Here is a 27,454-nt window from a genome sequence, read left to right on the forward strand (position 1 = left end):
GATCACCCATTTCCACCAGTCTCACATCCGAATGGTACTGTAATTACCTCACCTAATGACAAGGTCAACTTACTACTAACATTACTCTTCTCTTCCAATTCCTGCATTGATGACATGGGTAAAGTCTGATCACTTGCGTTTAGTTGGTAGCCACTTTAGCTTCCCCTAATGGGTACTCACAGACAGAAGTGCATGAATGAGAAACTAGCTGCTGCACACTTTATTATGAGCAAAAACTAGCCAGAGGAGCAGTCTTTGTAGACCTAACTGTAGCATATGATACCATAAACCATCTCACACTCAGAAATGAAATATATGGAATAACTAGACTAGTTATTCCATATATTTCTCTTGGAAAATAGATGCTTTTTTTGTGGACCTGGGGTAGGAAGAGCCTCTGACATCCCCCCAAAAAAATGTTGAAAAGTAATGGTGGTAACACCATTACTTTTCAATGATCTCCCCATTTTTCCAGAAAGTAGAAATTTTATCTTTGCTGAAGACCTTGCCATAGCTGCTCGATCAAAAAATTTCAAGTTCATTGAAACTACTGCTATAACCACATATTATAGCCGTAATCAATTAAAACCAAACCCATTGAAAACCCAGACTGGCCTTTTTCACCTTAACAATAAGGAAGCCAACAGGAAGTTAGAGATTTCTTGGGAAGGCTCTAATATAGAACATTCCTGGAACCTAATCTATCTTGGTGTGACTCTCAATTGCACTCTTTCATATAAAACACACATAGAAAAAACAAAGGCAAAAGCTAATGCAAGAAACAATACACTAAGAAGCTTACTTCCTCCAAATGGGCTGCAGATACTAGCACACTAAGATCTGCCTTGGCCCTTTGTTATTCTTCTGCTGAATATGCCTGCCCTGTATGGTCCAGATCCTGCCATGCTGAAAAACTTGACCCAGCATTGAATGCAAGCTGCCGCTTAATTACAGGATGCCTGAAAACAATACCATTAAGAGACCTGTATACATTGGCTTGTCTTGCACCCCCCCCCCCTTCAATTCGAAGATCTGGATTCTCAGCTGACGAAAGAAGCAGACAGATGAATGATGAACGCCACCCACTATTTGGCCAAACTACAGTGCTCCAAAGACTATCTTCCTGACATAGCTTCATAGCAACTGTTGAATGACCTAAAAAAACCTCCAGAGACAAGACTTCAACATTGGCTTGCACTACAGCCTGAGAATAATACTGGTATTTCAACAGCCGAACATCTTCCACATGGTGCTCACTTGTGGAAAAGCCTCAACAGACTGCGAACGACAAGACGCTGCAAACAAACCCTTATCAAATGGAGCTACCTCACTGGACCAGATAATTGTGATTGCGCAACAACCCAGTCCATGGAACACCTTCTTTCTTGTCCCCTTCTTCAATCACCTTGCACAAAAGAGGACCTTATATATCCTGCACAGAAAGAGAGCAGTTGATTGTGCAAGATTTTGGAGGAACATCTGACCATATTTATCATTTATGTATAGTTTCTTTTCCCCTCATATTTTACTCATTATTCCCTGCATAATTTACCTACTAAATTTAAGCTGTTCTCATTTATAATGTATCCTAATTTGTTGTAAATAATGTTGTACCCATTACTTACTACTGTACCACTTGTGTTTGGATACAAAATAAATAATCCCACTTATTGTGTAAAAAAATTATACCCCAGAACTAGCACCTATCCTCTATCGCATCTTCAATCAATCTTATTCAATTAGCATCTATCCTACAACATGAAAACAAATCCACATTGAGCCCATCCCAAAGAAAGGTGATAAAAGTCAACCAACAACTACCATCCAATTGCTCTCACTTCTGTTCTCTCTAAAATTGTCTTGTCGGCTGAGAATGCAGATCTTCAATTTGAAAATCTGCATTCTCAGTTGACGAAAGAAGCAGACAAATGAATGATGAGCGCGACCCACTATTTGGCCAGACTAGTGCCCCAAAGAAAGGTGATAAAAGTCAACCAAAAACTACGATCCAATTGATCTCATTCCTGTTCTCTCTAAAATTATGGAGCAAGTCATGAACAACCAACTGTTGAACCACCTAGAAACCTACCAACTAATCAGTGACCAGTAGTATGGATTCCACCAATGGCAATCTACAATTGATTTTGCTTTCACCACCCACCTCTAGATTCAAGCCATTCAAAAATCTGGAGAAATTCATTCCAATCTATCCTGGCACAAACACATTTCAACTATAGCTTCTGCAGCCACCAAAAACCTGGTGTACTTTTTTTGTACAAGACATTACACAGCTGCTAACTATCTAAAAATTCCAAATCCATCAACCATGGAATATTGCTCCCATATTTGGATTAGTGTACCAAAATCCTCTTTAAGATTGCCTTGATTCTATCCAGAAGAGGGGGAAACTGGCTAATTAATGATCCCTCTCTCACATAATCACTTCAATCCCTCTCAGAGACTTTCAGATTCTGCCTTATGTCTTTTCTACAGATACTTTCATGGACAGTGGTCTACTGATTTGCTACTATTATTCACCCACTTTCTTCCAAACTCATTAGAACAAGAGAAACTGCTAACCAACACCTTTTTACAGTCCATTTTGAAACTCACTAAATCCATCTCTGTCTTTTCTTTGGAACAGTCACCTCCAGTTTGGCTTCCCAAAAGAATACAACCTTCAGCTGTTTGAGATATGAACAGATTCTTCCTTTCTATTTTCTTCTTGTCCATACACAACAAAAATGTGCCATAGGTCTTCTGGCCTTTCGTGTGTGTGTGTGGAACAGATATAGAAAAAATTCTATATATGAGACACTTGGTGAGTCTAAAATCTGCCTGAATGTTCAACTGAAGAAGTCTGGTGTGAGATCAAGGCCAATAGGATAACATATACAGCTGGTTGCTGCTCTAGGCCAGGGAGTTCCGGGGATGATCTAGAACAGTGTTTCTCAAAAGTGCGGTACGCGGATCCCTGGGGGGGTCCGTGGCAATTTTCGGCTATGCATCATTAACGCATGGAATAATATTTTGAGATCGTAAAATGTTCTTATTGTATCACTGAATAAGGTACGGAGACATCTGCAGGCTGCGTAATATGTTTCTTAACAAACATTGAAATTAGAGACAACTAGGATAAAAAGAGAACTAATGAATCGCATGACCCCTCCCACATAAAATGCTGTATAGCACACAATCAAAACCATATGGTGCACTGGCAACATACGATTTTGTTTGAGTGAACGTGTTAAAACTAAGAAATATATAGTGAATGTGTTTCAGATGTTATGGAATTCGGTTGAAGGGAATTAGCATTTCAACTGAACTGTCAGCTTGTCTTTGTCAATTAGTAGTGTGCTCTTTTGTTAATACCGCACCAGTCGTGAACGTCTTCATAGCTGCTTTATCTCTACTGGCTTGCCATTGCTGTCTGTTTCGAGTTCTGCTTTCACTAGCCATTTGTTGAAGGACTGTTCGTTAAATATGGTAATTTTTTTCAGCTTTCAAATTCTTAAGTATGAATCACTGGTTAAAGATTGGATTTTTAAAATGCGCAAAAGAGAGGAACATAGTAGATACAGGTAGCTGTAACCAACAAGAAAATGTTGATATTGTATCTGGATCAAGTGAAATTGATAAGTGTGTGTCGTCTGACATCTCTAAAGAACCAACTAGGAAGAAGATGAGAAAACTTCATAAGTACGATATAAATTACTTGAAATGTGGATTTTCATCGACGGGAAATGAATAGGAACCTATTCCATTATGTGTAATTTGCAGTGAAACTTTAAAAAATGAAAGCATGAAACTATGTAATTTAAATCACCATTTTGAATCGAAACATAATGAACGCAAGGACAAACCTGTCGAATGTTTTCAAAATAAACTAAAAAATTTTAAAGAATCTCAAAAAGTGATGTCGATCGTGTCATGTGGTGAAAACATGAAGGCTTTAGAAGCTTGATATCGCGTGTTGCTATTAGTAGCAAAAAGTGGTGCAGCGGAAACAATTGGTGAAACTTTTTTTAAGTTTCACCAATTTGTTGCTTGGTCAAGCCTGCAGCAAAAATAATAGCTGAAATTATGATCAAAGATAATGCAAAAAGATCTTTTGATCGGATTTGCCTTTCAAATAGTACCATTCATCGAAGAATCACTGAAATGGCTGAAAATATAAAACAAACATTGTTATCCGATATACATGAGAGTCGTTATTATGCGTTGCAGGTAGATGATTCCACCGACATTACAAATTTTGCAAATCTTCTAGTGTTCGTTAAGTACGAAAAAAATCAAAAAATTCATGACGACCTTTTATATTGCCAACCCTTGCCAGAACATACAACAGGAGAAGAAATATTCAACAGTATAAATACTTTATGCATCAAAACAAGCTTGATTGGAAAAGTTGTGTTGGACTAAGCACGGATGGAGCGAAATCCGTGGTTGGATCTAAAAGAAGGGCTTGTTTCAAGGATTCTTCTTTTCCATACCGATGTTCGTTGACTTTCTCGTGGAAAAGTCCTTACTCGTTTATTTGAACTTTGGAATGAACTACAAGCGTTTCTTGATGAAAAGTTTGAATTAAAAAAGCATTTACATAATTGGAAATGGCTCATTCAAGTAGCATACCTGGCAGATATATTTACTGTATTAAATAGTCTTAATTTATCTTTATAAAGCAAGGAAATTTCTATATTTCATGTCCAAGATAAAGTGAACACCACGTTGGCAAAAATGAAGTTATGTCAAAAACGGGTTGGTAATGGAGAATTTGACCCATTTCCATCGTTTCATGAATTGTTTGCAAGTTCAAATGAACAAACTGATGATGATGTGAAAATTACTATCATGCAGCATTTAAAAAGCTTACAAATGAATCTAGAAACGTATTTCCCTGAATTGGACATTAATATTGAGTGGATAAGATACCCTTTCAATAAAAACAAATTTATGCCAAAGGGTCTATCGTCAATAGAAGAAGAACAACTTTTAGAACTAGCTTCTGATGGTTTCCTAAAAAATAAGTACAGCGAGAATACGTTATCATCATTTTGGCTACAAATACAGAATGAATTTCCTGAATTAACAGATAAAGCTCTAAAGTTCATTTTTCTATTTCCAAGTTCATATCTGTGCGAAGTTGGATTTTCGGCCCTTGTAAATATTAAGACGAAGAAGAGGAATCACATTATAGATGTTGAACCGCATCTGAGATTGAAATTAACAACTATAGAGCCAAATTTTGCTGAAATTTTATCTCACCATAAGCAATTTCACTCCTCTCATTGATGATAAATTATTTCAAGTAAGTAAAAGTTTATAGTATCTTTATAAAGTTTGTTCTATTAAAAATAAATCATATTTCTTGTTTACATGAACATATAAATTCAAATAAAATAGATATTTAATTTTTTAATATTTTAAATTAATTTATTAATTGTAATTAATTTATGTGTTTTAATTAATTAATTTAATTTTAATTAAGTTATTTTTTAATTAATAAATTTGGGGGTACTTCATAATAACGAAAATTTAAGAAGGGGTCCACGGATATCTGAAGTTTAAGAAACACTGATCTATAAGACATGAATCAGCACATCTGTACAATGAGTGCAGGTCTTGTGATTATTATGGGGGATTTCAACTATGGAGATAGAGATTAGAAGGAAGAGGGAGCACATCACAGGTAGAAATGGAATTTATACACCTACCAGGAGATAATTACTTGAGGCAGTATGTAATGGATGGGACTCAAGATGCAAGAGTAGTATATCTGGTCACAGGATCAGAAGAACTATCCATAAGTAAGGTGGCCATATTGGAGGCAATATGGCCACCATGTGTGACCATGCGGTTTTGACTTCGGAGATTGTAAAACATGAGGAATATTTTATCAAGAAGGGGTGTATGTGGAACTACAAGACAAGTGATTATGACAAGCTTAGGAAAAAGCTTCAAGCTATACCATAGCATAAAACCCTGCAAGGGAAAGATAGTGCATGGGAGATAGGTATGGGACATCAAGAGGAAACAATATAAAATTGCATGCCTAGGGGTAAGGGGGTTTAATCAGATAGGAGTTGGATGAGTAATATCATTAAGCATGAGCTGCAAAAGAAAAAATGTTGTGAAGGGTATATATGGAGAAAGGTGACCAGCAAAATAATGAACAGCACAAGGCTCAGGAAAGAAAGAAGACCGACAAGATAAGGAAGGCAAAAAAATCTGCTTACAAGAAGAATCCAGCCAAGCAGGCCAAAGGAAATTCCAAAGAGTTTTCTCTTAATGATGGTCACGAGGTGACAGAAGTAGATAAAATAGTTGCATCATTGAGTGACCACTTTGCAAAAGTATATCATCCAACTGATGTTACTGGTGTAACATATGTGACAGACACTGATGTGGGAACAGAAATGGATGAACTGAAGGTTCTTTGGATATTGTGGAATATAAATATAGCTGTGGGATTAGATGAGATATCAGCTTGGGTTTTTCGTGCATGTGCAAGAGAACTGGCAATGACTCAAAGAATCTGTTTGCCAATTTTATGATTGATTAACTAAAATGTTACTTTAAGACCCTTTTTCTTCAATTTAGAGATGGATTGAAACCTGAATTAAAAAAGTCACTTCACAAACAAGGGATTATTGATGTAAAAAGAGCTCTGGAAGTTGCTTAATCACTGATTATTCAGAGTTTGTGTCCAAACATAACTAAACCTGTTGATGAATCGATGAATCAAACTTAGCATGATCTAAGTTTGACATATACTGGAGTATATGTCAAAGAATTTCTGCAAATCCAGAGTATCTTCTTATAATGTAATTTCTTAAATATTCTAATGATGTGAACTTCTTGTAAAGAAAGAAATGCAAGTCATATTAATGAGAAAAGAACACCTCATAAAAGATGAATAGGTAGAGTTCAAACTATTATGTTTTAGATGTGGGGAACTAGGTCACATATCTAGACATTGTTCTATAAGCTTGCCCAAATTTAAATCTTGAAGAGATCTAAGTAACTCACATTAAGATTCTCACTCTTTATGTTTAGTGTGTGCAAAACATGTCAAGAAGAGAAGTCAAGAATTCTAAATCTTTACAGTCTCAACTGTATTTTAAGGCTTTGGCAACCTGTCTTGTACTTTTTGACACTAGAGTATATGTCAAAGATTACTTAGCAATTTTATATTATGACCTTTGTCTTGACCACTAGTATTAATAAATTAAAGACTTAATTCGGTATGTTAGTCAAGTAAATAATTAACGGGCATGTAGGAAGGCGACGAAGTGGTGAAGAAAGGGTACATGGAGGTTGGAGTAGTGGTGAAAGAAATGAAGAAGGTAAAAAAATCATTGAATATGCTGTGGCCTTCGATCTGGCTATAGCTAACATGTGGTTCAAGAAGAGAGTTGGGCATCTGATAACCTATAAGAGCGGGGATAGAATGAGTCAGATTGACTATATTATGTGCCGTAGGAAACATCTGAAGGAGGTGAAAAACTGTAAAGTGATTAATGGAGAAAGTGTAGCAGCACAGCACAGGTTGGTTGTGGTAGACTGTGATATAAAAGGGGGAAAGAAGAATAGACGGAAGTGGTGGGTACAGAGGAGAATAAAGTGGTGGAAATTGGAAAAGGAAGGACCAAGGAATAAGTTTAAAGAAGAGGTATTGAAAGAAATGAAGTTACCAGAGGATGTGGAAGAATGGTGGGACGTTAATAGTCGGAATATCAGAAAAACTGGAGAAGAGGTGCTTGGTATAACATCAGGAAAGGGACCACCTGAGGATAAGGAGGCATGGTGGTGGAATGAGGAGGTGCAGTTGGAGATCAAGGAAAAGAAAGAGGCAAAGAAAAAATGGGACATGACTGGAACTAGAGCCGACAAGGAGGCATATAGATTAGCAAAGAAAAATGCAAAGAGAGCTGTGGCAAGGGTGAAAGCGAGGGCAGTTGATGAGGTTTATGAAGAACTGGAGAGAAACGGTGGCGAAGCTCAGTTGTTGAGAATATCGAAAGCCAGAGATAAGACCTCGAAAGACATAACATCAGTCAAGCAGATAAAGGATGCCTCAGGAGTAGTATTACAAGACGAGGACAAAATCAGAGGAAGATGGAAAGAATATTTCCGAAAACTACTAAATGAGGAGAATCCAAGAGAGAGGTGCGAGGATGGAGAGGTAAATGAGAGACCGGTGCAAGACATAAGTAGAGAGGAAGTGGTTTGGGTACTGAGAAAAATGAAGAATGGAAAGGCTGTGGGAGAGACCAGATACCTGGGGAAGTGTGGAAAAGTTTGGGCAGTGAGGGCGTGGATATGTTATGTGATCTGATGTGTAAAAAAGCCCAACAGGAAAAGATACCAGAGGAATGGAGGAAAAGTATTCTTGTCCCAATCCACAAAGGAAGAGGAGATGTTCAAGACTGTGGCAACTATAGAGGAATCAAGCTGATGTCACACACATTAAAAATATGGGAAAGAGTAATTGAAGCAAGGTTACACGGCAGGAAACGAAAATTGGTGAGGAGCAGTTTGGATTTATGCCAGGAAGAGGGACGGATGCAATATTTGTGCTAAGGTGATTGATGGAGAAATATAGAGAGATGCAAGTGGATCTGCAAATGGTGTTTATACACCTGGAAAAGGCATATGACAGAGTGGCCAGACAGGAGGTATGGAGGTGTATGAGGAAGAAGGGGGTGTCGGAGAAGTACGTGAGGTTGGTGAAGGAGATGTATGAGGAAACAGAAACTCAGGTCAGGTCTAGTGTCGGCATGACAGCAGGGTTCCCTATTGTCATAGGGCTACACCAAGGGTCAGCTCTGAGCCCCTACCTCTTTGACCTGGTCATGGATGTACTAGTGGAGGATGTCAAGAAGGAGGCACCATGGAGCATGCTGTTTGCCAATGACATTGTTCTATGCGAATCATCCCAAGAGAAGCTTGAAAATACCCTGGAAGAGTGGAGAAAGGCATTGGAGGAGAGCAGCATGAGAATTAACCGGGTGAAGACTGAATATATATCAACGGGGAGTGACGAGGATATCGTCATACGACTCCAGGGTGAAAGGCTATTTTCAGGGAAGAAATTCAAGTACCTTGGGTCGGTTGTCGAGAGGAATGGTGACCTGGATGAGGAAATACAGCACTGAATAACATGCGGTTGGATGAATTGGAGGAAGATGAGCGGGGTCCTGTGAGACAAGAGAGTGAGTTGTAAGAGGAAAGGAAAGCTCTATAAGATGGTGGTGAGGCCGGTGATGCTCCATGTTGTGGAGACGTGGCCTATAACCAAGGCACGGGAGAGGAAGATGGAGGTAGCGGAGATGCGGATGTTGAGATGGATGAGTGGTGTGACAAAGAAGGACAGAATAAGGAATGACTACATCAGAGGGACGGTTAAGGTGGAACCAATTGGCAAGAAAATACAAGAAAGTAGGCTGAGGTGGTTTGGACATGTTGAGAGGAAGGGTGAGGATTATGTTGGTAAATGAGTGGAGTATATGGAGTTGGAGGGAAGGAGGAAAAGAGGTAGGCCCAAGCTCAGGTGGAGGGATAAGATGACAGAGGATCTTAGGGAGAAAGGATGGGGTCCGAAGGATGCTCTGGACCGGAGAACTTGGAAGAGGAAGGTTAAAGATTGGTGCGCCGACCCCGTTTAGCATGGGATAAGGCACAGTGAAAGAAGAAGAAGAAGATTGCCATTGATGCCATCTGTTCATGCCTATAATCTTTCTCAGGACTCTCATATCTACGGTCTCTAGTCTTTGGTCAAGTGTTTAACTTCTGACCCAGCTCTCAGATCCAAGATAAGATAAAACTGGTTTGAACACTGTCTTGTATACAGCTAATTTAGTGTTCCAACTAATTTCTCTCTTATTCCACATGAATTTATTCAGTTGACTTCCTACCATACCAGCTTTGTTGATTCTGTGTTTTCTATTTCCATATTTAATTTACCATCTTCACTAAAAATCGTGCCTAATTAGCTGAAATGTTTTACTTGTTCCACAGGTTTTCCATTCACAATACAGTTGACATTTTCAATGCTGCTTGAAGCAATGAGAACTTGGAAGAGGAAGGTTAAAGATTGGTGCGCCGACCCCGTTTAACATGGGATAAGGCAGAGTGAAAGAAGAAGTAGTCAAGTAAATAATTGTTTACTATCTGACATGTTTCACTGACTATTATCTGTCAGCATTTTCAGGGATACACTGGTAAGCAATGGAAAGTAGCAAAAACTAGGAAACTAATCGACAATTCTAAAAATTATATAAAGTTATCACTGTGCATGATACAATACGCGTGTCGCAAGTACGTTTTATTTGTTGAGATATTTATTGTAATTTTCATGAAAGTGCATTTCTTTTTGGTTAAATGATCTAATTAGAGTTTTCCATATATCTGGTAGGATTAGGCCTCGATTCTTATTTAAGTTACCTGTTGAACAGGCGACTGTAGCAGCTTCTTTGAATGTTCTGGAATGGTAGTTCTCTTCTATGTAGGGCAGAAGAGAACCACCATTCCAGAACATTCTTATTATAATTTTTAGAATTGTCGGTTAGTTTCCTAGATTTTGCTACTTTCCATTGCTTACCAGTGTATCCCTAAAAATGCTGACAGATATTAGTCAGTGAAACATGTCAGATATTAAACAATTATTTACTTGACTAACATATCAGTTACTAATACACTTACTAATACAAACTAACGTATCAGTTGGGTTCGAGGTTATATCGTAGTGTGTAGTGTTCGTGCAAGCTCCTGATAAGATAAGTATTATTTTCAGTTATCGTTGATAAAATTAGTTAATATTGCGTAGTTTTGTTTGCCTTGCGTATTTTAGTGCGGCTGTTTGTGTGTTTTTGGTGTGTATAACTAATTATTTGATAAAACACGTTGCAATAATTATGGCACCTGTACGAAGGAAAATGGCGGCCAGTAATGATGGTTCGCCATCGTTATCAAAGAACAATAGTATAAAAGAAATGAGTCAGTGTACTAGCTGTGAAATGTACGCTTTACGGAGTGCAGTCGGAGTGTGGATAGATGATAATAAAGGATTGAATGTGTGTAGAAAATGTAGGGAGGAGGAATTGAAGTGTATTTCGGATCGTGAGTGTGATATTTTTGTCAACCTTCAGAATGAAGAAAATAGCGATATGACAAGAAACGGCAAGGTTGTACATGAGAATTATGAGAGTGTGAATATAGAAAGTGTGAATGATAGTATTAATGGTTTCTCAGAGAATAAAAAAGATGAGATAGATGCATTGAATGAGATCGCGTTGTTGAATGGTGCGATAGAAAGGGCAAAACAGCAGCTAGAGTGCATGAACAAAAGTCAACTGAATGAACCAACCAATAATAAAAGGTATGACAGGAAAAATAGGCGTATGAATGTGAACATGAACAAAATGAAGGATAGAGTGCTGTATGAAGACTCGTTAGTACGAGGTGTGTTAGTAGAGGATTTGACAAAATCGTACCAACCTGGTGCGACCATAAAGGATGTAACTGAGTCATTTTAGAGAGCAAAAGGGTGAAAGAAATGATTATTGTGGCAGGTACGAATGATTTGAAAGGAGATAAAATGGAAATGATAGAAGACCTGAATGAATTGTTTGAGGTAGCAAAAGAAAAGAGTGAGAGAGTTAGAATGATTAGTCTTTTGCCACGGTATGACAGTGAAATGTTTAAAAGGAGGGCCATAATTGCGAATGACTTTATGCGTGGGTTATGTATGACGAGTGGTGTGGAATTTGTGGACGTGTGGAATGAGTTTGATGGGCGAAAGGATCTATATAAGATGGATGGCTTGCATTTGAATGGTTATGGTGTAAGAAGACTTGAGAAAGTGTTGCTGAATGTAGTGGATGTGCAAATTCAGGGAAACTAGATTCGTTAAGGGGGGGGGGGAGTAGATATACAGTCCTTAGGGAGGCAATTGCATGTAAGAATGAATATAATATGCTAGAGCAAATAAGGACAACAAACCAGAGTGGGCTAGTTAATATAAGGCATCAAGGTAGGGTTGGGGCTAATGGGGGTCTTAAATTCATGTACACTAATACTAGGAGTATTAGGAACAAGAAGGAAGAGTTTTTGGCCATGGTTGGCACTTCCAGACCACAAGTTATTGGTATTAGTGAAACATGGCTGACTGTAGATGATATAGCTAGTGGGATTGAATGTGATGGGTATAGTGTGTTCAGGAATGACAGAGAGAATAAAATGGGGGGAGGAGTATTGTTGATGATAGCTGATGAGCTACAGCCAAGGAGAATAGAAGTTGAATTGCAGGATAGAGAAAAGAGCACATTTGAGGCCATTTGGTGTGAGATTGTGGCTAGCAGAACTAAATATATAATTGGGTGCTGCTATAGACCAGGTGATGGAAAAGATGGTGGTGACAGTATGCACAAGCAAATAGAAGAAATGAGTGGAAGGAGGGTGATTATTATGGGAGATTTCAACTATGGTCGCATTGATTGGAGTGAGGAGAGGACACACGGGAGGAAGGAATTGGATTTTATGCAGTTATTAAGGGATAACTATCTGTGACAGCATGTAATGGAAAATACTAGGGGTCAGAGAGTGCTTGACCTAGTAATTACATCTGAGGATTTGGCTGTAACAAATATGACCGCATTGCCACCAATCGGTGAGAGTGATCATAGGGTCTTAATTGGGAGGTGGCTAAAGGTGTAGAATTTTCAATTAAGACAGGGTACATGTGGAATTATCGGGCTGGAAAGTATGACAAGCTTAGGAGTTTGATTGGCTCAGTGCCATGGCATGTACAACTGCAAGGACTAGAAGTTGATAGTGCATGGGAGGTGGTTAAGAACTGCTTGCATGAAGCAATGGCTGACTGTATACCTAGAGTCTGAATAATAAATCAAGTAGGGGTTAAATGGATGAATAACACCATTAAGCTTGAGCTGCAAAAAAAAGAAACAACTATGGAGGGAATTTAAGGAGAAAGGTGACCGGCAGGCACATGAACGGTATAAAGCGCAGGCCAGAAGGGTGACGAGTGTGGTAAGAAAAGCAAAAAAGGATTACGAAAGAACATTGGCCATGCAGGCTAAAGAGAATCCTAAACAGTTTTTTAGATATGTAGCAAGTAAAAGGATGTACATGGCAGAATGATTTTAAAGAATGCCGATGGTAGGGAGGTAACTGAATCAGTTGAGATAGCTGAGTTACTGAGTGAGCACTTTGCAAGAATATATCATCCAGGTGGTGACATTGCCAAAACGAATAAACCAGTAGATTATACGGGAATTGTGGTGAATGAAGTGGAGGTGAGTAGTCTATTACATAATCTCAATGTCAATACATCTGTGGGGTTGGATGGTATACCAGCTTGTGTAGTACGAGAAGCAGCTAATGAATTGTCAGTACCCTTGACCATTTTGTTTAATCTGAGTCTCGGGTCTGGGTTAGTCCCGAGCGGGTGGAAGGAGGGGAAAATAGTTCCACTGCATAAAGGTGGTTCCAAGACTGCTGTTGTAAATTACCGACCGATTAGCATATCAGGAATCATTGTCAAGGTCTTAGAGAAATTAGTCAAGAAAAGAATACAGGATTGGATAGATGAAAATGGGATATTGTATGGGGGACAACATGGTTTTGTGAAGGGTAGATCATGCTTCAGTAACTTGCTCACGTTTTCTAACACAGTGACAGCTGAACTGGATAAGGGTAATGGGTTTACAGTGATAATACTGGACCTTGCCAAGGCCTTTGACAGGATACTACATGGAACCCTAATCAGTAAACTGGAGCAAATGGGGATAGATATAGGGTTGGTAAAATGGATAAGAGGGTGGTTGAAGGAGAGATACCAGAGAGTGGTTTATTCAGGAGTGGAGTCAAAAAGACGTCTTGTGACTAGTGGAGTGCCGCAGGGCTCTGTTCTTGGACCACTGCTTTTCAATTTGTTCATCAATGATATTGGAAAGGATTTGAGAGGAAGTGTTCACTTGTTTGCTGATGATGCAAAGTTGGGTAGAGCAATTGTGAGTGCACAGGATGTCAAAATTTTACAGGATGATTTGGATAGTTTGGAGGACTGGGCTAGGAAAAATGGATGTCAGTTTAATGTGGCAAAGTGTAAGGTTAGGCACTTTGGGGTGAAAAGAATAGCAGCAGTATATCGCATAGGTGGAACCGTACTCCAGGAGAATGATGAGGCCAGGGATTTGGGAGTGCTGGTGGATAGGGAGTTGAAGTTTACGGGGCACATTGCAAAAGTAACTAAAACAGCTCACCAAATCACTTGGCTTATGAAAAATACTTTAACATGCAGAGAGAAGCAAGTTATTGTTCCTCTGTATCGAGCCTTGATAAGACCCCATCTGGACTTCTGTGCTCAGTTATGGGCACCAGGGTTTCTTCGTGATGGGGAGGAAGTGGAGAGGGTCCAGAGACGAGTGACCAAGATGATAGCAGGTCTGTGGAATGAACCTTATGAGAATAGGTTGAGGATTTGTGGGTTGCAGAAATTGGACGATAGGCAAAGGAGGGGTGATATGATTGAGACATTCAAATTACTGAAGGGTTTTTATAAGATTGATCCAGAAGATATTTTTGAAAATATGACGGGTGGTGGGAGGACTAGGGGCCATGCATGGAAGCTGGGCAAGAGCGTGGTTGACAAGGGTGTTAGAGCTAGGTTTTTTACTTGGAGAGTGGTGAATGAGTGGAATAAGCTTCCAGAGTCTGTTGTGGGTGCTATGACCGTGAATGAGTTCAAGGCAAGATATGATAGATACTGTGTGAATGTTGAATAGTTGTTCCAGACATGATGTTAGGGCCTCCCTCGATGAGTCTGTCGACTCCTTGGAGTTTCCTGGAATAATAATAATAATAATAATATCGAATTAAGTCTTTAATTTATTATTACTTAGCAATTTTTCACACTTTTAATGGATAAGTTAAATGTTGATATTCACTATTTGGATGAGATAAAGTTGAAAGGTATATTTCATTAGGGGTTACCTGTAACACAGAAACTCTCAGGAGAAATATTTTTTCACACTTTTCTGTTACTGTTTTGAATGAGTTGATATTGCCTCTCAAGCAATTGATAGTAATTTGTTTCATATTGTTTCAGGTGAAGAATTTTTACAAATTCTTATTACAAATGAATTTACTAGATTATCCCAGGGCACAAAAAACTCTGCATAGTCATTTCAGGAACTGATGAATTTAGTGTTTATTTGAATTTCTAGGAACTTCAAGATGATTTCCTGCTGTTTTCTTCATATTTTAAGTCAAATGCAAGATACTTGCAAAGCATTAATTAAGAAGATTTATGAGGAAAAGTTGAAGACCTCAAAATGTGAACTGACTGCTTCTTAAGAAAGTGAAAAATTACCTTGGGCATAATATAGATAAGGTAGGTATTAGACCTGATAATGAAAATATCAAGACAATTCTTTCTCTATATATCCCTACAAATGATGGTAGAAAAATTAGACTAGTAGGAATGGTAAATATTATAGGAGTTATTTCAAATGAAGCTAAAGTATTTGTTACATGGTCAGTAAATAAAAGTAAAGTCAGACCATAAGCCTCTCATATTCTTAAAAAATGTGAAGGGAAAAAAACAACCAAAGAATTGTCTATGAGCTTTGGAAGTTGAAGATTTTGTCATCAAAGTGTCCTATTCACCTGGTACACAAAATATAGTTGCTGATTGTCTTTCTAGAACTAACATGGGTGATGTAAGCAAACATGATACCACTGGAACCTTCCAAGAAATGGATAAACAGAAAGAAAATTTAAAAGTGGAATAGTGAATTTATATATAAAGGATAAATTCCCATCAAATCAATTTAAAAGAGCAAAGACTGTTAGAAGTAAGAGAACTAGTCTTACTGCAAAACAAATGTGAATCAAAGAAGGAAAGGTAAATGCTTTAATATAGGTACATAAGCTGACATACTTATGTTCAGTTCCTTCTGAGACTACCAACAAAATATATTTTCAATCAGCTCAGGCATGATTCTTTTGAAAGCTAAAGAATCATGAATTACTAACACCTAATTTCATTAGAATTTAAAGCACTTAACTCTCTAAAAAAAATAATCTTAATGTTACCAAGGCAGACAAAGGCAAAGCAGTAGTTATACAAGATAAGAAAGAATATTTTAGAAAGATTTCCTTAATGCTATGTGACTTCCCTACTTATTGTCCCTCTCAAGTGATCAGACTTCTAGACAAATTAATAAAGTCAATAAATTGATTGATAATATCTACAGTTGGGATGAAAAATTAAAGAAAATCAAAAAAATTTTCATGATTATCCACCTGGATTATATGGTATTCCCAAGATTCATAGACCAAGTGTTCCATTAAGACCAGTAGTAGATCCTATCGGCTGTCTCATATATAAAGTTTCTAAATACTTGTCTAAGTTATTATCTTCATTTAAGAAAATCTACTTCTCACATCAAGAACTTTATAGATTTTAAAACAATAGTTTGTAATCTACATTTAGAACCTTCAGATATTTTGTTTAGTCTTGATGTAGTATCCTTTTCTCACAAACATTCCTTTGGCAGGTTTTCCTCCTGATATTATCAAACTTTTTGAATTTGTAATCCACTCTGGTTATTTCAGTGTTAAAAGACAAATTATACCAACAAGTTGGAGGAACAGCTATGGGTGGCCCTATCACTCCTACCCTTACCAATAATCTGCATTACGATTAGCAAATATCTTCATTACTTCAACCTTAGTATCACCTCTGGGTCTGGCTCCCACTGATGACACCTCAATAAAGGTCGAAACTCGTCTGGGTAGTGACCCTTCCCATAATGCATAGCATTATACATTTCTGCAAGGAGATGTGCTTTGCATTATGGGGTACTAAGGCAACTGATGTGAAGTAATTAGCTTCTTTATACGAGTTGCTGAAAATAGTTCAGGTGCAAACTTGTTTGCTTACACTTGGATAAAGGATTAAACTAAGTATATAATATCTTGGTATCTTTAATTTACAGTATAACCAAGTGGAAAAACTTCCAACAACTGTATTAAAGTTCAGATATTCCCCAAATTAAAAATGATTAATTTAAAGTTAAGTTAGTAATAAGGCACTATTTTATAAAAGTTGTTAGTTAAATGTAAATTGAAATTAGTTGTTAGAGGTTAATTATAATTTTGTATGAGCTCTCAAGTGCTGAATTGGTGCTGTGTTTACATCACGATGATTCATTATGCTGTCATTGACAAGAGAGGTGAAGGTTACTGCTGTATTACTGGAAGTAATTAAGCAGCTCACCTCAGTGCACAAAAGATTGTGAAATGAAAACGCTTATAATTTCTGCCACTTTCATTTTGAAATTAGACTTAAATAAACTTTCCTGAACTATGAAAATAACTTTATCATCATTTCACGCACAGCACTGCAAACAGTGGCAGCACACAATGAAGGACTGGATTTCTGTCCTTCATTGTGTGCAATTTCTGGGCATGCACAGAAGTGAAAAGAGTGTTATGCGATGTTGCTACTCATTCAGTTGTTCAGAAAGGAGAGGAACACAGCAGGAGAAGAACTGAGAATTTAGGATTTATCTGTGTATTCTGCATTTACTTAAACCAAAAGAAAATGATGACACAACATGATGAAATGTCATACTGACCAGAGCATTGCCTGGATAAACAAAGCACCACTACTCTTTTCATCTGAGAATTAGGGTGAATAGTGAAAAGTCATTTACTGGAACAAAGGCATGCTACTGATATATAGAGCAACTGCAGGGTAATTTGAATAGATTAGAAGTTGGCAAATGATAATGAATATCAATTCAGTGTTAGTAAGTGTAAAGTTCTGCACTTTTGCATGATGAAATATCCAACAGCATATTATATTGGTGGGATTATGCATGGAGAACTGATGAGGCTAGAGATCTTGGAGTTATAGCCGATAGGAAGTTGAAGTTCAAAAGTCACAGAGTAAAAATTGCAAATACAACTCAGAGGATAAACGAATGGAAGTAATTTTGCCTCTTAACAAGTCTTTGATACAACACAACTGGTCTGCCTTGCACAGATTAGGTCTCTTGAGTTATGAGGAGATCAAAAGGCTGTGGAAAGGCTTTAAAAAATGTTACAAAAATAATATTAGGATTTCAGCATGTAGGATAGATAGAGAGTATGCGAACTGCTGAGACTGGTAGAGTGCAGAAAAAGGGGTGATGTGATATCTGAAAGGGTGTTATAGGATATCAGATGATGAAATCTTTCATTATATGGAAGGTGGGGGGGGGAGAGAATAACAGGACATCCATGGAAGTTTCCTGGAGGTCTCATGATGATAATAATAACTGTTCTTCATATGAACCACAACTCTACCAGAGGGCATAGATAGTGAAGAAGAAAGAGAAAATATATGAAGTACATATTTTATTGTTGAGGTTGAAAATATGTGGAATGGCCTTCAGCAATGGTTAAAGAGGCTGTTATGGCAGGACGGATTAATTAAAAATGTATATACAGGGGGGTCTTCGACCCATGTCGTCCTCGACTTTACGAATAATCCCATAAATAATTTAAAAAATAAATTTCAACTTGAAGCAGCGCGATGTAAAATTCAAACGTCGTGGGCGAACTTGTTTGTGAGCGCGGCAGAAGAATACGGCTGTTATGCAGCGTTTGTTTGGGAGAGGTGGCGTAGCTTGGGTCCCAGCATGCACTCTTTGGGTACCGCGTACTTTGTTTACATCCACTCTCTCACTTTTGTGTTCGTGTTTTTTTTGTGACTTTTTACCCTTCAATATGGCTCCCAAACGTAACACAGACTCTTCCGATGGCAGTGTGTCGAAGAAAAGGAAAGCCATTACGTGAAATTAGACGTTATTAAAAGGGAGAAATGGCAATGAACATCGGCTGCGCGTTGAACTTAAGTCGTACCACAGTCCGGACTATTACCAAGGATAAAGTTCGCATCCTTGAACACGTGAAAGGATTGACGCCCATGAAATCGACTGTGATTACGAAAAAACGTAGTAGGCTCATGATTGAGATGTAAAGGCTTCTTGTTCTTTGGCTGGAAGACCAGCATCAACGCCATATCCCAATTAGCCTCATGTTAATTCAAGAAAAGGTGAAAAGATTGTTTGAGGCATTGAAAAGTGAAAGGGGGAAACGAGTACAGGTGAAGAGTTTGGCTTAGTTCTGTTTCTTGATATATACATATGACTTTAGGGTGTTTTAGGTTAGGTAAGTAACTTAGGCTATGGTAATTCCGACTTGCATCAAAAATTGCCTTACATCGGTCTGTAGGAACGGATCTCCAATGTAACTCGAGGACCCCCTGTAATGTAAATGTTGATCTAGTTTAGTGCTGTTGAACATGCCATTATTCTTATATATTGCATATAAATATGTAAGAAATTAATAATAAATTTGAAATTTTAAATTCTTGAAAGGCAATGAAAGCGATGGAAAACATAAGATATGAGTGCATATAAACTAGCCAATCTACGTGTGTATCAATTTTGCCACAATGGTCACTACTCTGCATATGGTTCACCAATTTTTTTTTTTTTTTTTTTATGCTCAGCATCGAGATGAGTCTCATGCTGGTGGATGTGGGTTTCAGAAAATGCTAATAGGTAGTAGTTATATATACTACTATCCAGGTATAAAATAAGCATTTCAGTAATGTTCACATACTTCATAGAATTGTCACCCTAGAATACTTAAGGCAAGTAATACTTCTAAGGATATAGTACTTATCTACATGGATCTTTATAAATGATGATATATAATTTTATTTTATTCAATTCTTATGAATGCTTGAAATGCGTTTCTTAAATTTTGCAGCTTTCAAAGTTGGATGGATGTGTACACAAAAATATGCATACTTTGTCTATGTGCTATGTTGGCAACAGTAATAGCAGCATGAAGACAAACTTTATTAAATTACTAAATTAACATTACATTAATGTAATGTTAATTTAGTAATTTAGTTAAATAAATGGAGTTAAATAAAGAAGAATTTTTAACTGATGCTTATATGAACTGAAGAATATTGTAATGATCAATATTCAGGTAAATATTCATTATGATTACCCATTCTAAATATAGATTAATATATATAAGACTGCACATTTTACCTCTGTAAAATCATCATGGTCTAATATACCATAAAACCAACCAGGTGCAATTTCAGGTGGAGATTTTTTACATTTTCTTGTTTTTTTTGATTGCTCTTCACTCAGAACTGCATATAGGTCATCTTCAGTAAAAGAAGATACCATAGCGCTGACAGATTGACTTGCAACTGGCTCCCTAAGGAAAGGGAGAGTCATGAAAAATAACATTATAACTTTTTTTTTTTTTTAATAAACAGTTATAAAGTATGCTTTACAAATATCTTTAAGATGACTAGATCTCAAATCTAAAGCATATACATGATTGATATTTATTTTGCTTTTAAAACATGAATTTGTTCAATAATTATATTTTTGTAGTAAAAAAAGCTGTTCTTCCTAATAAAAATAAAATACAGAGGATATAATTATACGAAATACCTATCATATACCTTCATTGGATACAATAATAATAACAACACCACTTAGTTTTAAGATAAGGCATAATTTTATAAGTTGAATCTGCTGTGAAAATATATTTCTCTATGTTGAACTTCGGTGTAGATATCAAAATACTATTTAACATATAACAGTTTAGATGTTATCAAACAATACATAAAAATATACTGCAGCACTGCAAGGGCACAGTGTGAATAATCAAAATGTGCTCACTCAGAAATAAAGTAGATCTGAGTACCAATATTATTTCCAGGATTACATGAAATCACAAAACTCAGTATGGGAGGACAAACTTTCAACAGACCACAAAACATACCTTTCCTTTAAACACTCACTATCTAGAAGCAGTGATAATCAGAGGCATAGTGAGGCTATGGCCAATGTGGCCCCGACTATAGGTGCTAATTTTACATAGGTGCAAAAATTGAGATTTTTAACTGCGGAAGATATTATTAAAAAAACATTTTTAAAAAACTTGAAAATGATAGACATAAAAAATATTTTTGACATATTTTTATATTTTTTATAATTTGCAAAAATACGGCAGTAATTAATTATCTAATATGCGTGCGTAAAATATCTTTGTAAAACACCTCCCACCTTTCCGTGTATCTTGTGACGAATTTTATTTCAAGTAATGATACCCCACATCTCCGCACTACCCTGATAGTCACGCTGCATTTCTAGTGGTGATAAATTCAAAATAATGCTTCATTAGTTTTTTTACAGTAATTTTTATGTTAAGTTGAAAAATATACATTTTTAATCGATTAAAATTGTTTCCATTAAAATAAAAATTATCATAAATAAAAAAAATAAAAATACTGCACATAGAAAATAATCCAGTAAAATTGAATTTCTTAGAAGCCTTTGAAATACAAAATGCAATTCAACAGCAAATTTCCATCAAAAACAGTCCTCAACGAACAATTAGATCTCTTTGATGCACCTTTCGTAAAATTGCTGACTGACTGACATAAAATTGCAGCAATTTTATGTCAGTCAGTGATCTTATAGCCTTATCATATAAAGCCTTTAGATATTCTGCTATAATTCCATCCATTCCTGGAGCTTTTCCTGGAATTACCAGTTACTGTAACTGGTAATTCCTAATCCGTTAGTTTCCCAACATCTGTGTTTACCTGAGAATTAGTTTAAATAGATGTGAATTGCGAATACACCATTCTTGTAGAGTCTTGGACAATGGCTTAACAGCTGAAATATATCAGACAATAAATAAATTTAGTGGAACAAACACAGAGTGTTTTCTTTTGAAAAATCCTCATTTCATTATTTAAATATAAAATAAAAATTTTTGGAAATGACTCTATTGTTTATTGTTGATAATTATCAATAGTTTTTTAATTGGCTGCTATTATATAATGTCGCGATTAACCTTTCCTAACCCTCCTTTAAATTCAGTTGTTACTGCTTGTTACTCAATCGCGAAATAGTGAAGAGTGTGTTTTAAAAATAATATTACTATAAAAATACAGTAATAACATGTTGTTACTATTGATATAAAAATACAGTAACATGATATCAACAGATACAAAATTCATCACATGCATTGATATTTTTTTTATTTTAAATTACGGCATAGTATGCAGTAATTTAAAATAAAAAATATCAATGTATGTGATGAATTTGCATGTGATAAAATTGGTGTGTACACGATAATTTAAAATAAAAGGTGTTAATGCATAGCAAAAATTTGTTTTAAAAAATTCTCAACTTTTGTAAATTGAAAATAATTTTTAGAGTTTAAATTCTAATATCCATTATAAACTCTTAATAATTTTAATAACTATGTATATCATTTTAAAATTACAATAAAATAAAATTTTTATTTTTTTAATAAATTTTATGGCATTACGTACATCTTTTAGTCTAAAAGTTTTAGGCAACCGAAAAAAAAAGTCAGGTTGGTATTTCAAGAAAGAACGAGACAGGAAACAATTAGAGCTAAGGAGACAATCAAATGCACTTAAGCAATGGTTGAAAATATCAAATGAAAAAGCAGAAAAGTTGCAAGCCAGTCCAGGCAATGAACTTGCCGAAGTTAGGACAAATGAAGATGCATCTGTTAGCATTTTGTTCAAAGAAGAAACAGAAAAATTGCACAATATTCCAGAAGAGGATGATATCAGTGTTAATACAGTTGAAAGTACATCTGCTTGTCTTTCAAGCAAAAAAGATTCAAATTATAGTAACACACAAACCAGTGTTCTAATATGTACAGAATTTGTCGATAATTCTATGCTTTGGAATGTAAATTCTGCTAATTTTAGAAAGCTGCTTGTACTTCATGGCCCTGAACATAAAATTGTAACATTTATCCAACTTCAGAAGACGGTTGTTCGTTTCATAATGAATGGATGTACAGAAAATTACCAAATTGTGAGAAACAATATAGAGAGTGGCTATTTTATTGCAAAGCTAAAAATAGTTTATATTGTTTTCCATGTTTACTATTTTCTAAAAATTCATCATCTTTATTTAGTAAACCAGAATTAGGATTTTCAAAATGGAAACTGTTAGACTGGTGCTTCGTGAGCGTTGGTTCTTAATTTTGAATATGACTTATCAATTGCTTCCTTGTGGTCAGGGATCCCAAAATTCTCCCTGGGTCACGGACTCTAACAAATTTATTTGTTCTACGCTAGTTAGAGTTATCTTAATAAACTGTGGGCCCTTTCCCTGATCTAGATAACTATCATGCTTGACTCTAATCAGACAGGATGGTTTCCGGATTTTTGGGAGATTGCAGTTGTGCTCTTTTCTAGCCTTAATATTACTTAATCACTCTTTCCCCTTTTTGTCACGGTCTGTATTTTGGTGAGTGGCAATGTCGTTCTCAAACACAATTTGATGACCAGGATTCTATAAACATAACGTTTTATTTTGCACTATCAGTATACATGAAACATAAATCAATCAATTCGGTAATTCCCTTAAATTAGTTTAAACACTTTAAGTAACATTACATGACAATTTCAGAATATGACATATCTATTACCTTCTAAGAGAGGGCATGCACATAGGTATATACTAAGAATTGTCTAGACATGTATCTTTAGGGAGACAGCTAAGGTAACATACACATACAAATTCTTTTGCAAAGATCACATAACATGGCTCTTCGGACTACCAGTCCAATGTCCCTAAAAGTTCCACTAACTAACAAAATAGTCTCAGTCTTGCTTTCTGCAAATGTGCTTAAACCAAATTTTTCATTCAATGCTCTTTCTTGAACTTTAGATAGGTCAAAATTACCTTACCATTTCTTGCAGCATACAGTCTCCTTCAATCACCATGTGCGAGTCACGTGCATATCCTGGTTGGACCGTTGTTCACTCTGCAGATTGCTTTCCCATCTCATGGACTGAAGCGCACTGTATTCTCGCCATCATTGGGAAACATCTGAGGTGCTTGTCTGGAACGTCTGTACCCTAAACGAGGGACATCATGGTTCGGGTTTCATTTTGGATCCGAGCCTTTTTTTTTTTTTTGTCGGTCTGCACTTTGAGGTTTTTTTTTTTTCCGGACCTCCATCACACCTTCTTCCCCACTCTGACGACTTTTCGACCATCAACCCCTTTTTCACCTGCAGCTTAGACTCATGGTCGCATCGAACACTTTTATCTCAAACCCATGAGAGAGAACTCCTCCCAGAGAATTTGCAAAATCTTGCTTGTAAGTTTCAACAATGGGTTTATCAAGGTCATGGCTCTTAGTCATCACTGTGGCATGCACAGTTTCATAGAATCTGTCTTTGGGTTGATTGTCAACGTTTCCCTTTTTTTTTGTTTGTTGCAATTTACACATTTTATTCTTCTGTTCCTGTTTACACATATTATTTTCCACTTCCAATTTGCACACATATATTTCCCTTTAAATTCACACACATTAATATTTTACAATGTTTCCTCTCCATTGGGTGAATAGATATACACTTAATAGACAAATATATGATACACTTCACCCCCCTTCCCTTATTTCTTTCTAGTACAATTTTCACCAGTAGTACAGGTATTTTCTTTATTTAGGCTCCGTTCTTGTTAGATCCTGAATGAGGGTCTGTCTAGCAGAGGCAGGCCACATTCACGATCTAATAAAACAATTAAATCCATGAATTCCAAATCGTGATTCATCAACAGATCACATTAATAGTTATATGACCTGGAAAATTTTCGAAAAAAATTTTAAAAGTAAATCCGGTAGCCTTGACAAAACAATTTAGAAAAACAATTATCTGAAGAAATAGAAAAATGGCGACATATTCTTAGAATTATTTTAAAATGTTTAATGTTTTGCGCAACTAACAATTTGCCTTTAAGAAGAAGTATTGAGAATGATGATAACGGCGTTGAAAATTCGAAAAAAATGAATTTTTCTTAATCTAATACAACTTATCAGTAATTACGATTCTACTTTAAAACTTGCTCTAAGTGAAAGAACCAAAAAACAAGCATCATATTTAAGTCTTCAAATTCAAAATGAATTTTTAATTTTACAAGCTACCGAATTAAGAAATAATATTATAAGGGATGTTAAAACTGCAAAGTATTACAGTATAATAGTAGACAGTACACCAGATGTTGCACATAAAGAATAAATTTGCCAGAAAATACGTTATGTGAAAATTACAAACAAAACTGTTATTATTGAAGAAAAATTTTTAGATTTTATTTCTTTGATAGAAAAGACAGGAGAGAAACTTGCTAATGAAATTTTAAACAAATTAAACGAAGATGGACTTGATGTTAAAGATTTAAGGGGGCAAATATTTTCTGCATTATGATAATGCAGAAAATATGTCAGGCAAATACAATAGTATGCAGGCTTTCATAATGAAAGTTAATAATCTAGCTACATTTGTACCCCGTGCTGCACATTCGCTTAATCTTGTCGGAGTTCAAGCTGCAAATAATAACTTAGAAGTGATAAATTTTTTTGGAATAATATAAAAAGTATTTAATTTTTTTGTTTTTTCAACTCGAAAATGGGAAAAAATAGCATCTACATTAAAAATTTTAAAAGGTCATGTTGTTTATTTTTTAACAGTATATATTAGAACACAGACACTAAGTAAATAATTAATTTATTAATTTATTGCTGATATTTCGCTGGTGTTATAACCAGCATCTTCAGAGCACAAAAATACAGTTTGTCACAATACGCGAGACTATAACAACATGGTGTAATCAACGGACTAGTTAAACAAAATTATAGCAGCAACACAAAGACTAGAGTCCTGATTTTTGGCACCCTCTATCTGAAAAAAAAAAAAAAAAAAAACTCTAGTCTTATGTAATAGCTGCATTTTTTTTCAGATAGGGGGCGCTAAAAATCAGGACTCCCAGTCTTTGTGTTGCTGCTACAATTTTGTTTAACTAGTCAGTTGATTACACCATGTTGTTATAGTCTCGCGTATTGCAAAAAAACTGTTTTTGTGATCTGCAGATGCTGGTTATAACACCAGCGAAATATCAGCAATAAGTTAATAAATTAATTATTTACTTAGTTTCTGTGTTCTAATATATACCGTTAAAAAATAAACAACATGTTTGACGAACACATAAGTCTGTCCACACGATGGTGTTCTAAATTAAATTGTATATCTGCACTAAAAATACAATTTAAAGAGGTATTAAATATTATATCATAAACCATTAATGGTGCCATCTGCTATGATCCATCATTAGCAGATGGCATCACTAATACTATGGTATTAGTGGTGCCATCTGCAAAATATGGCACCACTAATACCATATTTTGCAGATAGTATTAGTGGTGCAAAAGGACTTTTGTTTTCATCTTAAGTCATATAAATTTGTTTTTATGCTGTTTACGTGGGAAAAAATATTGATACTGATAAATACAATAAATTTACAACTGCAAACAAAAGACCAAGATATCTGTCGAACATCCTTTCTTTTGAACGGATTAGTAAATTATTTTAAAGATTTCAGAAACAATGGTTTTCAAGCGATTAGCATGGAGTGCCAGCAAAAGTGTCAAAAGCAACATATTGAACCTAAAATGACTGAAAAATGGAAAAAGAAGTTAAAATTGTTGTCAGGTGAATCAAGTAATTCAAATATGATTATTACCGCTGAACAAGAAATAAATTGGTTATTTTTGGAAGTTGTCGACATAATCACTTTGCAATTTACTGACCGATTGAGCATTCATACAATATCGTCGCTCTTTTCTTTCATAACGGGAAAAGGTTTAGTTTGATTAATAAAATCTTCCAAAGTTAATGAATCATTAACTTTAGAAGACTTGACAAAAACTGCCAAAGATTGTTGCGTTAAATATGATGAATTAGATGCTTTATGCTTAATAAATGAGTTAGAGTGTTTTTAAAAATCAAGCACAAGTTTTATTTACTGATTTGGAAAATATGTATCACTTTGAAATTTTGCATGGCATTGTAAATTATGAATTATGTGAATCTTACCCTAACATAGTAATATTATTATGTTTAATACTTACTTTACTTAACAATTGCTTCAGGAGAATGGAGTTTTAGTAAATTAAAAATTATAAAAAATTATTTAAGATCAAAAATGAGTCAGGAAAACATCTGACCAATTTGAGTATTTTATCAATAGAATCTGAAATGTTTTCAAAATGTAATTGATAATTTTGCTGAAATAAAAGCTCAGAAAATAAAATTATTATAAAAATGTGTTATTATATTGAAATAAAAAGTATAAAAATATCTGAGTTTTTTTTTTTTTTTTTTTAAGAACAGCCCAGTTTTCTTTCCTGACCATAGGTGCCAAAATTCCTCACTATGTCTCTGGTGACAATGCTCTTGGAAGTAGAAATCAAGACTATCCCAGATGTCACAATGGCATCAC

The 27,454-nt window shown here is 35.7% G+C and overlaps 1 protein-coding gene across 9 annotated transcripts in view; it reads right to left on the reverse strand.

Moving 5' to 3' along the window:
- The window catches only part of Ufd4 (ubiquitin fusion-degradation 4-like), an 831,523-nt gene that overhangs the window by 55,415 nt on the left and 748,654 nt on the right, over positions 1–27,454 (reverse strand). For all 9 annotated transcript variants that reach the window (XM_090399614.1, XM_090399612.1, XM_090399618.1 and 6 more), the window contains one exon: positions 20,145–20,319. In XM_090399614.1, coding sequence (XP_090255740.1) covers positions 20,145–20,319 — 175 coding nt within the window. The remainder of the gene's footprint in view (positions 1–20,144; positions 20,320–27,454) is intronic.

The sequence above is a fragment of the Typopeltis vanoorti genome, chromosome 10, assembly GCF_054136105.1.
Source record: "Typopeltis vanoorti isolate ZY-2024b chromosome 10, IOZ_Tvanoo_1.0, whole genome shotgun sequence".
Taxonomy (NCBI): Eukaryota; Metazoa; Arthropoda; class Arachnida; order Uropygi; family Thelyphonidae; genus Typopeltis; species Typopeltis vanoorti.